The sequence below is a fragment of the Asterias amurensis genome, chromosome 4, assembly GCF_032118995.1.
Source record: "Asterias amurensis chromosome 4, ASM3211899v1".
Taxonomy (NCBI): Eukaryota; Metazoa; Echinodermata; class Asteroidea; order Forcipulatida; family Asteriidae; genus Asterias; species Asterias amurensis.
Window position 1 is genome coordinate 15,711,957 of NC_092651.1, and position 17,080 is coordinate 15,729,036.

Here is a 17,080-nt window from a genome sequence, read left to right on the forward strand (position 1 = left end):
AAAAAAAATTCTATTTCCAGGTGACTTAGAATTGGCCCAACTATAGTTGCTGGTCCCAACTTGAGTGTTACAGTTGGGACAGCCCAACTATAGCCCGGATCCAGAGATCTGTTGCACAAAGCAAGGAATCAGTGTTCCTTTGAACTAGCACAGCAGTTATTACAATCACAACTACTATGCTAGACTGCTAATGCTTTTACCGTATGTACATGAGCCAAAATGCAAGCCGAGCCAAAATGCAAGCCGAGACAAAACTAGAGAAAAACAAAATTTTAAAAGCACAATGTATTGTGGTTATCTACATGTCTAGATCAATGTTACTGTCATAATCCCATTCCCAGCTATAGTTGAGCAATCCCAACCATGCCAACAGGAATCACTAAAGTTGGAACCAGTCCCAACTGCAGTTGGGGCAATTCTAAGTTGACAGAGAAATCTGTCCGCCGGAGATTCTGTTCCCCATACGGGATATTAGCGTGGGCTGAAGGAAGATGTTTCAAATAAGGGTGCTATCAGAAGTAGTTCATGCACACATTGGTGGGATAGAATCTTCGGTGGGACAAAATCTCCTCCCACACCAGAACATTCCCATTTAAGACTGGGTTGCTGTAAAAATCAAAGAAGTGGTGGCAGACTTTCAAAAATGGATTTCGTTTAAACTTTGCACAAGTGAAGGCCATCAACCAAAATGTAAAAATAAAGCATAATTTTTGCTTTTACACCTTCATTGCCATGGCAACGGTCAAAAGTAGAAAATTACCATTTTTCACCTAATTTAGCACTTTTCATGAGTAAAAATTACCGAAAGTTGAGGGCTTCACTGTGTGAAAACCAAATAGTGGACCTACCTCTCAGCTGGATATGGTAACTTTAGATCCTTAATCTTTCCAAAAATGCATTTTACAAAAGACCAGTTAATTGTGAAAGGAAGATTCCATTATTTCAAAAAGGGGTGTTTTGAGGAAAAGTCAACTTGGGAAATTTAGGGGGTTGCTAAAATTGTCAGAAGTCCCAAAGTAGCATATTTAGGAAAGTTTTGCTTCTAGGCGTGAAAGATAAGATACTGGTCTGTAAGAATTAAAAAAAAAAAGTTTTGGTATTTGTTGTACTGGGGAGCAGTGCTGCCTCAAACTTCGTGCTTTTTTTTTTGGGGGGGGGGGAAAGGTGTTTATTTCAAATTGTATAACAAAAAAATATGATTTTCTTTTTAAAGGATCTTGTTTGTCTTGTTTACTCTTTGCACATGTTAATTCTTTCAACCAAAGTTTAAAAAGAAAGCATAGTTTTTGCATCCGCACTTTGGTTGCCATGGCAACGGTTAAAAATAAGAAAATTGCCATATTTCACATAATTTAGCTATTTTCATAAGTAAAAACTACCCAAAGTTGAGAGCTACACTGTGTAAATACCAAATTAAATGACCTGCCTCTCAACTGAATATGGTAAATATACATCCTTGGTCTTTCCAAAAATGCACCTGACACAGGTACAGTTAATTGTGAATGGAACATACCATTATTTCAAAAAGGGGTGTTTTGAACAAAGGTCAATTTGGGAAAACGAGGGGGTTGCTAGGTTTGTCAGAAGTTTGAAAGTAGCATATTATTTTAGGAAAGTTTTGCTACCAGGCTTTAAAGATAAGATACTGGTCTGTAGGAATTTCGAAAAAATGTTTTGGTATTTGTTGAACTGGGGAGCAGTGTTGCCAGAGCTTCATGCTTTTTGGCAATTGTATAGATTTAAAGTTATAAAATAATGCTCTTTTTATGACTTTCTACATGCTTAACAATGATTGAAGACTGACAAAATGTAATAAGGCATTTTATGACAACCTAACTCTCAGTTGTATAAACATGCATCACAGAATTAAAAAAGAAAGTTTTTGTATTTTTTGAACTGTGGAGCAGTGTTGCCAGAAACTTCATGCTTTTTTGAAAAAAATGTATTTTGCAAATTTCATAATCATATGAAAAAAGAATGCTCTTTAATTACTTTTTACATGCTGAACAATGATGCTGATTAAAAAAACAGGCACACAATATAGAGAAGCAACTTTTAATTGTATAAACATGCATCACAAAGACATTCTGTTGTATGTTTGTGGTCATTTACGTTTGGCTATAGCAGCTACAATCATCAAATTTTCAATTTTCTTGACAAATGGACGTTCACAGCTCTTCGTTTAAACTTTCAAAAATGTCTTACACGTCCTTAACGCGGCGCACAGGCATCGCATAATCAGTGACTGTACAATTAATGGTTATGAAAATCAATTAATTTCCAAGTTCCTTAAAGACACTAGACACTATTGGTAACTGTCAAAGACAAGTCTTCTCACTTGGTGTATCTCAACATAATGCATAATATCAAATTCGTGGAAAATTACTTCTTTCTCGAAAACAATGAAGGAGCCGTTTCTCACAATGTTTTATACCTTTAACCTCTCCCCATTAATCGTTACCAAGTAGGTTTGGTGCAATAATTATTTTGAGCAACTACCAATAGTGTCCACTGCCTTAAATGGAACATAGCCGGATAACACTATACCAGCCAAATTAGCTGGGGTGAGTCTTCGAACTATACACTGTATACAATTGACAGTTATATTTTTATTTGAAGTTGCTTTGCTTTATTTTATCCTGTTTTTTTTTTTCAATCAACATCATTGTTCAGCATGTAACAAGTGCCATTTTAGAGAATTATTTAGATTTTTTCCCCTGCAAAAGTGCTAACTTTCCGGCCAAACTGTGTTCGCGCACTTAAAATACCAAAACATTTTATTGCATTTTTATGTAGGTCGGTACCTTATCTTCCAACTATAAAAGTGTCATAATCCACAAAGTGCCACTTTCGGACTTATGGCCCAATTCAATACCCCTATTTTTCGCTATTAGAAAATATGACAAAAACTCCCCTATTTGAAAGTGTGGTTGGATCCAAAGTTGATCGCACACTTAATTTTTTAAAAACATTTTCTGAAAGAGTAAACATGGTTGTGCAAAAAAAAAAAGGTAAAAACTTGGAAAATTTGATGAAAATCCTTTTTTTGGCCGTAACCATGGCAACTAATGTCTGATATAACTTTTCTTTTTTTTGGTGTTTTGTGTACCCATACCTACTCGTACATGGAGTTTTGCCAAAATCCATTTTTTGAAGTCTGCCAACATTTCAAAAATATCTTTGATTTTTACAGCAACCCAGTCTTAATAGTGCTGAAGAAGCACTTGTTGTGTAATAAAACTGTTATAGATAGATTCCCTTCCAGGAACAACAGTTACAAACAGAATAGATCATATCTATGTCAGCTGATGATCTGCAAACCAGTAGGCTTGACATAATTGTAAGTTACATCATGGCTACAATGTAGTGTATAAACTAGGACCCTGGCCATTGTGGCATTATGGAGTTATCATCAGAGCTAATATTTGCTCAGTCTCTATACACTGGAACTGTTCCACAGTCTACACAGTGTTGGTGATGATAATTGCTGGTAGCCTTAATACAGACAGTAGTCATAATTGAGGAAGTCACGAGAAGTTGCGCATGTACATCAACAGTGTAATACAGACTATCCAAAGTGCGCTCAATTTTCTTATTGGAAATGTGAAACAAGGAAAAGAAACCTTGTCAGTCTGTACAGGGTGCCTTGAAATAAAGAAAAGAAAAAAAAGGGTTTCAGGGCCTGTTACTCAACTATCGTTAAGTGTATTTGGAGCAAGGTAGTGTCTGTATCGTTACGCTTGAGATGTAAGTGACTTTACTCACCACTGCCTTGTCCAGTGGAATAAGGTAGCTGGTCTACTTAGTGACTAAAATTTGTCACTAGCTAGAACAGCGTGCCATTCATTCCCCAGCTAGCGTGTGCGATCTCAGGATTTGCAAAGCTGCCTACATGTATGTCATTGACTAGAAATTCCAGAACTTTCTTTAAGCTCAGAGCTGAATTGCGACTAAAAACATGTCCGAGAAGCAGGCATGCAAGGGCGTCTTTGACTGCCAGCCAGATCAACCCATTATGACCAACGGAGCACAGCCAAGATCAAAAGTGTTCGATTTTTTCCAAAGGGAGGAAAACCGGATGGTCTGGAAAACCCTCATGGCACAGCAGAGAGCCAACGCACAATTCAACTCACGTATGAACCGGGGTCACCTTGGTGAGTCAAGCGCTTTACACACAAGCCAATCATGCCACCGCATATGCCCAAAATTGAAAAAATGTATACAGAAAAACTGTATCCCGAAGGCCTTCAATTCCATTATCTCTGGTGTAACACTGGTATTTATGGTATTTTGTTTTGCGTGCGTGACCCATCTCGGCATAGTGTAAAAACCTACCTTTGCGTTCGTGTGGTCTCGCCCAAAAAGTTTTTAACCAGTTAGAGCGCAGAAAATTCCCGCAAGTTTCTATAATCGAGCCTTGCGATACAAGATGATTTAGTTGCGGTTGCTTTGTGTTTTGTTTACTATTTACTTTGTTTAAAATCGGTTGCTTTGTCCATACCTTTTGTATTTTGTTGTGGAATGTTGTTGGAATGTGGTGTGTGAGGATGCGAGTGCGAGAAGAAATATATGGCAGATCTCAAGAACCTCTTGACAGAGGAAGACGTGGCTTTAAGTCTGGGTGTATTTGTGTGAGAGTGAAGATCGGCGTCAACTTTCCGAAGGCCTGAAACAGCAGGTTTAATTTTCCGATTTATTTTTTGTGGAGACAGCCACAACCCAAAAATCGTTTCAAACCGACAAATTCAGTGTCGGAAGAACTCTTTTCCCGTTTTGGGGCAAACCACAACACTCAGCCCGTCCGAGGATCTCGCCAGTAACACCACTCATGGCCGTAGGTTCAGGAGTAATCATACACTCTAAGAGAGAGACGGCGCTGGCCGAAAGATGTACTAATTCCACCGAACTGTTGTGGACGAATGAGACGTACTTGGCAGTCTGGAAGTGTAGACCTACCTGAGGTTCCGGAGTTGAACTCCTCCGTGATGATGAGTTGGTTGTGATATAGTGAAGCTATGATTTTGTGAAAGAATTGGGGTTGAAAATCTTGTAAAAGAAACTGAAGCTGGAATACTCCATAAGTTGAACTAGATTTAAGATTGTTTGAATCTATCAGAAAAGTCTGTTCTGGAGCTGAACTCCTCCGTGATGAGTTAATGGTACAATTGTTTACCAAGTAATTAACAATGTGTATTTCATAAACGAACTTGAAGCTGAACTAAGTTGAATTGAAGTTTAAGATTGTTTGAATCAATAAGAAAGGTTCTGGAGTTGAACTCCTCCGTAAAGAGTTAATCAATCGTGTATCACCAAGCATTGTATTTAAAATTAGGGTGTTATAACCGAAACTGAATGTGAAAGGATTCACTAGTCGAACCAAGAGAGTTTAACATAATTTTCGTTAAGTTATTAATTTAAAATAAATGTAATTTTCTCGTATTCATAAGTCGCTTTCTTGTCAGTCGTTTCGATTATTTCTTGTCTGTGGTTTCAGTGGTGTTAGTTTTTGAACCGGGGTCACCATTTGCAAAAGTTCACGAGAGATTTAAGGATAGGTGTTTGCAAAAATCGAATAATGGTGACATCTGGCCACATCAACAAAAATATATGTTAAAAATCTGTATTTGTAGTAGATGTTTACACAGGACTTACCTCGTCCGTTTCTATGGGTTCATAGTGATACTGAAGAGTGGTCGTGAATACCGGACACTTCTGTAGGAATCGTTCTAAATGGTACTCTCTTGTGACCTGATTCAGAAGTTAAGGACAGTGTGTACAATACATTATAGATGTTAAATTTGCATCGGGGATAAAGAATATCAATTTTGGTTTTACCCATACACTGATGTATGTTAGCACTGTATACTCAGCACATGTAGTTTTTATAGTTTGAATGACACACAAGAGTACCCGCCGTATGCGTCACATGACTTATACACGGGTTACTCAAAATGAATGAACCGTGTCGTGATTCATTCATTTGAGTGCATTGATGCATGTCAGTATAAAAGCAGCGTCCTTAGCAACATAATCCAGTTCAGGCGGCTGCTTACTCTGCTGTAGTGTTAGTGTTGCATTTCGGCAACAGTGTATTTTATACACGATATTAAGTTCGCAATGTCAACTAAATAAAGATCAACCCGCGTTCAACACAGAGAAACTATTTGAAAAATTCAAAGAATATTTCAATCAGGTACTTTTCGTGTTCCCACTTACCAGTTCTGCCTCTCTCTGTACTCTCTCAAAGCAAGCCCTCGCATACGTCCCAAGCTCAATCTCTGTTGTGTTGAAGATTGAGTAAAAATCCCTCAATCTATCGTAGAAATTGCCATCTAACATCTGAAAATAGACAAAAAGACAAAATGACGATGAAGCCGAGTTCAGTAGAGGCCATAATGAACGCAGCAATATATGAGGATACATGCAACAGACACACCAGCAATCAATGTGCCATATTTTTTAACTCATGAGGGCGCTCTCAATCAATTCCGGGGTTATATTCATTCATATCCATAACAGTTATTAAACATTGGAACACATTACCACCACAATCATCTAATCCATTAAGTACAATTAGAATTTTAAAGGAGCCGTTATAACCCAACTCTCAGGCAACTTAAAGCTACGGCGCAACAAAAGTGACGGAACGACTATTCAAACTGTGTAGTACGATTCGTTTATACCCTAGGAAGTGAGAAAAAATACTATTGAGAGCGCCCTCACGTGGTCAAAAACACAGCACAACGCAACTCATTGAGTGGAAGAAAAATCAACACCAAGTGTGTGTCTACTTGCCAGGTAGACACACTGGTAGATTATGTTCTTTACCGCGGAGTCGATCATAAGGATTTCCAGAGATAGAACATCCGCTGGGACTTTAGCTTAGCTTAGAGGATCCTTTTAAACTGCACCACCGCGGAGTGAGTTCTTAATTAAATCAACATGCTAAAGAATGATCATTAATCATATCATACGTCAAATAGGTTTGTTCTATTACAAGCTTATATTCAAATATAATGTACTGATGTAAGTAACCCCCCCCCCCTCTTTTTCCACATGAAAATCATCATACCTTTGATCTTGCTATTCTTATTAATTGACCATTGTTAGTTGCATCATGATGCAACTTGCTCTCTAATCCTACCCTTTCATGTTGTCCGGCATTGTTGTCGAACAATACATTTACCACTTTTATAGTCCAGTAACCCATCCTTTCATTCTAAACATCCTTTGTCCTCGCCACTCTACTCCTATTGGTTCACAGCCACACATTGTCTCTGAAATAGAAACTTTGATTGGCTGTTATTTTTCCGCTTCTTTTGGATCCTTTCTTCAATCCCTTTCCCCCTCTCTTTTTCTATAAATGGATATGTATTTGTTTGTACTTGTTTTATGCCTCTGAAGAAGGTCCGGTTTGGATCGAAAGCTAAGGCCATCTACCCTATTCATTATCAAATATAATGTGCTTGATATATATGATCCATTGTATAATCTCCCGATTGATTAATTAATTAAGGCCCAGCGATCAGGGGTAATAATGTTGGAAGCCCTTTCTTTGAGACGCCCTTCGGGTGTGAAAAGCGCTATATATAAAAAACGGGTTGTTATTATTATTATCATCTTCATGTACATACTATGTAGTACATTCCTATTGCTTTATGTCTGTGTATGACCATGGAGGTAGGATTACACCCACTCAATCTCATTACATTGGCATTTTAGACAATTTAGACTCTCTTTATCAACAGAAGTTTAAAAGAAACATTTTCTGACTGAACCTTTTTGAGGGATGACGAACGTGATAGTGCACTGTTTGGTGTGGGCAGGTGGGTGTATACAGACTATTTACCCAAACCTTATAGTGTTGTAGTATTGTGTCCGCCATTATCTCAAAATTTAAATTTCCCTGGTAGCCTTTTTTACCACGGGCCTAGCCTTTCCCTCACCCAGCACTTATGTCAATTGACATTAAAGTGCACTGGTACAGAGATTAGTACATACATGTACTTTATGTCTGACGACAGACAGTCAATGTAGGATTGTAATTGGCTGTCTGGCTCTCTTCCTACATTAGACACACTATGCTTACTTTATGCTGTAATGGCTTTTTTTTCATTTGTCATTGTCTCACTACTCTCAGGTATTTTCCCGTACCATGACTGTACTTTTCCAACCATAAATCATCATCGAACAGTGCGTAATTGGCACGTTATTTTTGAGGTGCTTTATTTCTTATGTATTTAGGAGACATACGCCTTTTGGCGATAATTATATTTTTTATACTTTTATGCTCTCCTGGGCACCCCACTGTTGTTTTTCTTTGTTTTCTTAAATATTTTTAATGTATGTACATGTGCTTGTAAATGTGACTGCCCGAATAAATATTATTATTTGGAAATAAACCATTCAACGAAAGTGTTCATTTGTATGGCTTTGATTGATGTATCAGAAGCAATATTTGGTGCTACGCATTATCTGAAATTGGGCCCTTCTTAACACTTTGACTTCAAATAATGGAAAGCCCTTTTGTACCTGGTACACCAACAGGACAAAGATGGAGGCAGTCTATAGAACTTAATATGAGCTCAACTTTGTATATCCTTACTTATTTTGCTAAGATGATCTCATCTGTCTTTGATCTGTTTTGTTTGTATGTCCACTGTTATATAGTTATATTTTTTAGTAATGTAATACAGCACAGCCCTTGAGCCCAACCTTGTGCTATTTCAACTGATTACCCAACCAATGTATGTGTGTATTTGCAGTTACATGGGTGTTTGGTTTGGGCTCAATGAGCGTACCTGTTTGGGGCTCAAGCTTATAAGCTTTGCTTCTTACATTTCTTAGTGAGCTCCCCTGCAGTATCATAAAAGTGTATTTATTTCCACCTGGCTAAAGACTGTATTATTTTGAAACATGTACATATTACTGCCTGTATTAGATTTGTTACTGTGGAAACAAATAAACCTGGGGTGGATTTCACAAAGGTAGTCCTAACTTAGGACTAGTCCTAGGCAATGGTAAGAGATAGGATCAGTCCTAAGTTAGGATGAGTTACTGGTCCTAACTTAGGACTGGTCCTATCTCTTAGCATTGCTTAGGACTAGTCCTAAGTTGGGACTACCTTTGTGAAATCCACCCCTGGAAACCTTTAAACTTACGGCCATGAAATATGGAAGATCTGTGGAAAAGTATCTCTGCTGGTGGGAGTTGGCTGTGGTGATTGAGAGAAGGTACTCATTGCGCATGTGAGCCGATCGTCTATCACATGTATCACGTCTTGTACATAGCTTAGAATACTGCCTCTCCAGGGCAGACTTGGTCTGGAAGAGCTTGAGTGAACCTTTCTTTACTCTAGGGTCACATAACAAATATCAGGGTTGGAAGAAGGAATATAATTGAAACAAACATTTTTAAAATGCTGACGGATAAATTACAACATACATAGTCGTCATTTTGTGACCCACTTCATCATTTAAACTGCTCACTATTCTGTAAAGCTAATTTTATCTCCATGGCACGTCTACACGTAGGAGAAAAGACTGATCTGCCAATCACCTTGCTCAAGTAAGTTTAACTGCATGACTGGTCCTAGCTAACACAAGCTCACTTGAAGGCACTGAACACGTTTGGTAATTGTCAAAGACCAGTATTCTCACTTGTCCTATCCCAAAATACATATATGCACAAAATAACAAAATGGTGTGTATGAAATTTTTAACTCAAATGGTCATTGAAGTGGCAAAAGAATGACAGAAAAAACACTTTTTGCACAAATTTGTGTGCTTTCAGATGCCTAATAAAGTGAGAAATTGCCTCTTTCTCAAAAACTACAATACTTCAGAGGGAGCCATTGCTCACAATGTTTCCAATGCTCGTTTTACCAGGTAAGTTTTTATGCTAACAATTATTTTGAGTAATTCGTCCTAACTCTAGATATAGCTCGTCCTTACTCTAGATATATGCAAGACTAGTCTTAACTCTTTCAGAAATCCACCCAAGTGTCTTTAAAAGGATCACATTCTTATCATAGTACTTGTCTTAAATCTTCAAGTTAAACCACCACTTACTTGTTCTCGGCTTCTAAGGCTTTCTCTCTGGCCTCTTGAGCGTCTGTCTCTGACTCTACATAATTCTTCTTAGCCTTGGTCAGATCTCTAATGGATGATTGTATCTCCTCTTGACAGTTTCCAAACAGTTCATCACACTATAGTGAGGGAAAGAAACAGGTCAATTAGGGGAGGGGTGGAGGGGGAAGGTAACAGGTGGGATGCATGCTGATGCGACATGTTTTCCCTGCCTTTCACTGCCAGTGGGTACTTGTTGGAAATCCACAATGTACAGACTCTTCTAATCGTAACAATTATTTGCACACAGCATCCAGTAATGGTTCTCGATGCTTGGATTTATCCCCATATTAGGCATGGGCGACTAGTGAAATTTACTACTCGCCTGGTCGCACCTCTCAAATAGCCATGACAACGAAACTAGTCGCGACCAATTTTTAATTTTCAAAATGCATTGTGGCAGTGTGTGCCGCAAGCGCAACATGGTTAAGTTCAAGCTGAAAGGATTGAAGGATTCCATCACTGATGTCTGATTGTGTTTTGTAAGTAAATTATATTGTCGTGAATAGCCGTGAGCTACACAATTGGTTCACCAAACAGGTAGTCGCGACTATTTTTGAAGTAGTCGGGACTGTTTTTTGTAGTAGTCGCGGCAGCATGATTAACCAAGTAATTGAAAAACGGTAATCATGACTCGACTAATGATTTAATGGTCGCGACTATGACACTAGTTGACTAGTTGCCCAGGCCTACCCCATACTTGTACAGGACCATGTCACAAAGTATAAACACATGTTATTTTAAATTGTAATAGACAATTCCCTTGATGCACACATTAATTGTTAATACAACTACTCAGGGAAGATGGCTAATACATGATCAATGTTTAAGTCTCCATATTTATTATTTGCATACCCAAGTGTTGGTTATCACAGTGAAAGAGCCTTTCCAACTAAATTCTGAAATGTATTTATACTCCTGCCCCTAGCATATTAAAGCACATGAGACACACAATAGAATGCACATGACGTGATTCTGAGTGAATTTCTACACTTGGCCGTCGGGCATCAGTTGCACTAACCTTTTTGAGTGTCTGTGCTCGTGTATTCTTCTGCGTCTTAATGACATCAGTAACCTGCGAGTTGAGGGTCTCGGAGGCGGTTGTACGTGCCTTGGAAATCTTCTCTGTCTCGTCCAAGATGGCTTTCCATACATGTAGAGCCAATCTGTGGGCAAACAAAAAAAACAATATTAGGCCAAATAAATATAAATACCAGTTGATCGTCCCCGCCTGCATCCTTTTTTCGATTTTTGTGGGGGGAAAAAAAAAAAAAACATTTTTAAATTTATTTTTTACTCCATCTTTTCAAAAGGACTGGCCTAGGAGCTTTTTCTGAATCTAATGTGATGCTCTCGAACATGTGTTACCGTCTGTTTCATAAAACATACCAGCAAATCCTTTTACAAATCCGACCCTGTTAATACTAATAAAGTGTTCACACGGGTCCTCATGCAACAAATAGTTATAAGATAAATTTGCGATGGATTCAAACTGAATTGGTGGCCTGTTTGATTTGAAATACTAAGCGGCCATCTTGAAAAAAAAAAAATAGTAAGTAGTAAATAATAAGGCCCTCATCCTCCTCTTTTTTGAAAAATCCGGACGGTCAACTGGTATTTTTTTTATTTATTTTTTTGGGCCTTAGAACTCATTAAATATCAGGCCTGATACACATACAAAGAGGCAACGAAGACGATTGCCGCCATACCCCCTGATCCTCAACACGAACCTCAAACAGCCTGCTACCAATTGGCAAATTTTCTAGAAAACTTAAACAATGCCTGTTGGATACATATTTTGTCAAGTCACTAAGTCAATTTATTAATTTACAATTATCATGTTATACTTAAAGTTATTTTAATCCATCTTTGTCTGGTCTCAACTGTCGGTCTTTAATTTTGATATGTGTGTGGATGTTGTGTGATTTTATCACCTCGGTTGTCTGTTCAAAAGGGAAAAGTACAAAAGCATAATTTCTTATCTGCTCTGTTACTACATGTAATCCAATTTAATGTTATCAATATAAACCACAAGGGAAACTGACTAGGTAAATTTTTAAATGATTTTGGGGGTTGAACAAAGAATTGACTAGAGTGGGACTCGAACCAACGACCCCTGCGCACGTTAATCCGGAGGTCGTTGGTTCGAATCCCACTCTAGTCAATTCTTTGTTCAACTCCAAAAAACAATTTAATGTTCACATGAATACTTGTAATCATTGATATAATTACACCGAGTCAGTATGAAATAAATGTTGTTGTTATTATGATTGTCATTGCCTTGGTGCCCTTGAAATGCTCCAGTAGAAATTTTCAATTTCCTCATAAGATGCCCTTTACCAAAAAGAAAACATACAGGCCTGTTCCTTATTACAGTGGCTTGCATACTGGGGTGCTGTTTCCCTTTTTAATGCAGATCCCCTATGTGTATAACAAGCCACAGGCTACCATAGTTCAAATCCAGTTGACATTTAACCAATCAATGTCTTTAAAGCCATTGGACCCTTTCGGTAAACAGTATTGTCCAAGGCCCACACTTCGTGTATCACAACTTCTATATCAAATAACAAACCTGTAAAAATTTAGGCTCAATCGGTCATCAGAGTCGGGAGAAAATAACGGGAAAACCCACCCTTGTATCCACGCGTTTCGCCGTGTCATGACATGTGTTTAAAATAAATCTGTAATTCTCGCTTTCGAGAATTGATATTGTTTTACTGTTTTCTCAAAAAGTAAAGCATTTCATGGAATAATATTTCAAGGGAAGTCTTTCACCATTACCTTCTGTAAACCCTGTAAGTTATTTGTAAATCTGTGATTTTTTTTTTTTTTCTGTTCCGAAAGTGTACAATGGCTTTAATGCAGATCCACTTTGTGTATAACAAGCCACAGGCTAGTTCATGTCCAGTTGACGTTTAACCAATCAATGTCTTTAAAAGACCATAGAGACAGGCTAATGTACGAGCTGACTCTAGAGGATCCATTCTGAGCACAGCAGTATCTCAACCACATTAGTCATATTCAAATGAATAACACAGGCTTGCACATCATCCATTCCATTGTGACTCGCATGACAATCTTTTGAAAGGTCTATAAACTCCAAAACATAACACATGGCTCTCAGTTTACTCAATTGATGTAACCATTGGACACTTTCGGTACAGGAAAAAAAAAGTTCACAGATTTACAAATAACTTACAGAGTTTATAGAAGGTAATGGTGAAAGACTTTGTTGAAATATTATTCCATGAAATGCTTTACTTTTTGAGAAAACATTAAAACAATATCAATTCTCTATATCGAGAATTACGGATTTATTTTAAAAACATGTCATGACACAGCGAAACATGCTGAAACCGGGTTTTCCCGTTATTTTCTCCTGACTCCGATGACGGATTGAGCCTAAATTTTCACTGGTTTGTTATTTTATATAGAAGTTGTGATATACACGAAGTGTGGGCCTTGGACAATACTGTTTACCGAAAATGTCCAACGGCTTTATAGAAAGGCCCTATAATACTGAAAAAGGAAAGAAAAAAAGACACCCACCAAGGTACTTTCAATTCTTGATGAATAACTTGGTCAATCTGATCAAAAAGATGAATCCCAGCAAACTATTGTTTCTTCAGACCCAATCGGCTACCAATCCTTACTGGTACGCAACATGTGTCTAAGCTCTTGAAAAACTCAATACAAACGCTACAGGTAAACAGGTGAATAAAGCAAAACTTTTATTCACTACGGTTATTTATTTATTTATTCATTCAGGCGTTAAAAACTTTAAAAACACACAGCCACAAAATACTTGAAGTGTGTAACAACATTACGAAAACCTTACAGACATACCAAAATACAAAGAACAAACAGTAGGCTAGGGATTGCAGAAAACTAAGCGAACCAAATCACTTTCCAAAAGAACAATCCCTTAACGGTTGCTGCAAATGTCAGTTCTTTGTTTAGTTCTTTCCCCTTTGGCTTGTTGATTCTGCTGCTCTTTCAGGGATTGGTTAGTATGGAGAGTGAATAGATTGCTCCAAGAATTATACTTTTTTTTAAAGGCAATGGACATCTTTGGTAATTGTCAAAGACAAATCTTCTCACTTGGTGTATCTCAACATATGCATAAAACACCAAACCTATGAAAATTTTAACTCAATTGGTCATCGTAATGATGAGAGAATAAAAGAAGAAAAAACACCCTTGTCACACATGTAGTGTGCCTTCAGATGCTTGAATTCGAGACCTCAGCGATGGTCTCGAATCAGTACAATTATTTTAGTGAGAAATAAATTATTTCTTTCTCAAAAACTAAGTTAATTCAGAGGGAGCCTTTTCTCACAATGTTTTCTACTATCAACAGCTCTCCATTGCTCATTAAAGGAACACCTTGCCTTGAATCGCACGAGTTGGTCTATTAAAAAAGAATTTTGTAACCGTTTTTTTTTTTTATAATGCATATGGTTAGAAAGATGTTTTAAAAGTAAAATACAAAGATCCACACAAATTTGCCTCTAAATAGACTGTGCAAGTCTCGCGCGGATTTGAACTTCCGGGACCATTGTGGTCCCAACCTTATGGAGTTTTACGTTGGGGAGATTTTGTTTCGTCCATTACTTTAGTTTAATGTAGTTTATGACCATAAAAATGACATATGTTGTTAAAAATGTAATACTAATTAACATCTTATATGAAAATGAAAATAAAGTCAACATAATAACGAAGAAAAACCGATATTTAAACTTGACCTCAGGTCAGGTTACTTGGTAAAAATTAAGAATTTGTGCCCATCTCCGATCACGAAACGTACACAGACGCTTGTTTTGGTCGCGCGGGGTGAAAAGCTTTTTCATTGGTCGTTTAGGCGTCGGCTTCCTCTTTAAACTGCGTCACGCGTTTATCTAACGCCCTTGCGATCATCGTGCGTCCGCATATAAACCAGCTTTGAGTAGTTTCACATTCGGGCGTACATTTACAAATGGGGTTTCAAAAAATTTAAGATCAAACAAACATCCTTGTCCCAGAGTTTTACTTTCGTCTATAGATAGACTTTAAGCGATAATTGTGTTTGTTTAAAAAGCTAAAACTAATTTAAACAAGCATTAAGAATAAATTAAAGCAAAGATTTGATTCATAAAAAAAATTAAGTTCTTTAGTTGTCGTGTTTTCTCGCTCCGGTGCGCGCGAGACTTGCAGTCTATTGCATGGTTTTCCTTTTACTTCGCAAACTAACACGGTAAGCCATTTATGGGAGTCAAAAATTTGACTCCCATAAATGGCCATCCGTGTTTGTTGACGATGTAAAAGGACAACGGTGCAATTTCGAGGCATGTTTGTGTGGATCATTGTATTCTATCTTTCTCACCATATGCATTTTATAACAAACGGTTACAAATGCTTTTATAGACCAACCCGACCAAGGCAACGTGTTCCTTTAACAAGTAAGTCTTTATGCTAACAATTATTTTGAGTAATTACCAATAGTGTCCACTGCCTTTTATCAATTCACTTTATATCAACATGACTCAGTCACAGGTCAAAGAAAACAACTTTAACTTACAAATGTTTTTAAGGAAGTTATCCCACTAGAATCACAAGTCATCAAAGGGAGTTTCAAAAGCCCTCAAAATGAACTTACATGTAACAATAAATAAATAAAGCAAAACAGAATCAAGCACAAGCATGGATTACTTCCTACATGGATTGGTCTTTCTAAATACTTCAAATCAACTTTATTAAATTTTATTTGATAAACTTCCACAATGAAGGAGACTGTGTTCCAACAATAAGATCATAATTATTGTAATTTAATTTATTTTGGTAAAAGTTTAAAGTTGAATAAAATTGAAAAGCGTCTCTTCTTTTTAAAGACAGACAAGTGCGACAGCTATTTGTGACTGTAAGACCAAATTATTTAGGCCATGACATGGATTTATATCAGTGTTTCCTACCATTGTTTAAGTACACAGCAACCATAGTATGCATTGTTCACTACAACTACAAGCTGGTGCTTCATGAAGTTGTGTAAACATTGGGAATAATAAATCATTATGAATTAATATATATCTTGGACAGCTCACAGACTCTGATTGGTCAACACCTGATCATGTGGGGATGTATTAACAAGTAATAAAGGACCGGCTCTGTAAACTGAGCAAATAAAATGGCCCCTAACCAGCATACATTGTGTACAACTTGGTTTGTGCTTTCATCATCTTAGTATTGGCACTTCACACACATGCGCATATGTGCTGTTAATGTATCAAAAGACGTCTTGCGTAATGCTCACACGCACGGACCGAGCCGGAGTGCCAGCAACCTGGTCACTCCGCAGTACAGACCAGGTCCTCGCACTATTATTCCCAAATTAATGTCTACCCAGTGGTTGCAGCAGGCTTGGATGCATTGTATAATGTATGTAAACATCCAGTTCTAAGTACTTTGTATTCACATCCAGCACAAGTTTGCCCAAGATGAACATTTAATCGCATGATGATAAATACATGTAACGCAGCCTTTCACTCTCTCAAAACACAGACAGGCACAAAGTGGTATGAAGCGCCGGGATTCAAAAGTCAATAACTGTCCCTGTGTTGAGTCACAAAACATACATGTACCATGGAAAATTACTCTCATCAGTATGGCTGGTATTATGATATAAATGAATGAACAAAACATAGACATACATCATTAGTTAGCTCTCGTAATGTATGTACAGTGTTGTGTTACCATCTGTGTGATAGACTAGTGTGTACATTTTCAAGGTCTACATTATCTGCACTGAAAATACAATCCAAAGTGGGTCATGCCTTGTACACAATGAAAACATTGTGAGGCATTGTATTACCGAGATTGTCATTTTTTTTTTTTTTAAGGTACTATAGCACAGCATTTTAACAATAATTCTTGATCATGTATATTGACAATGAAACAATTATTTCTGCTACAGTATTACC

At 37.4% G+C, this 17,080-nt stretch overlaps 1 protein-coding gene across 8 annotated transcripts in view; it reads right to left on the reverse strand.

Annotated features, from left to right (window-relative positions):
* The window catches only part of LOC139935856 (F-BAR and double SH3 domains protein 2-like), a 60,487-nt gene that overhangs the window by 20,247 nt on the left and 23,160 nt on the right, over positions 1-17,080 (reverse strand). For 7 of the 8 annotated variants that reach the window (XM_071930461.1, XM_071930459.1, XM_071930460.1 and 4 more), the window contains exons 5-10: positions 11,149-11,293; positions 10,071-10,207; positions 9,162-9,354; positions 6,217-6,339; positions 5,653-5,748; positions 4,957-5,013 (exon numbers count right to left, since the gene is read on the reverse strand). In XM_071930461.1, the coding sequence (XP_071786562.1) occupies positions 4,957-5,013; positions 5,653-5,748; positions 6,217-6,339; positions 9,162-9,354; positions 10,071-10,207; positions 11,149-11,293 (751 nt within the window). The remainder of the gene's footprint in view (positions 1-4,956; positions 5,014-5,652; positions 5,749-6,216; positions 6,340-9,161; positions 9,355-10,070; positions 10,208-11,148; positions 11,294-17,080) is intronic. The other variant, XM_071930456.1, reaches the window with a different exon arrangement.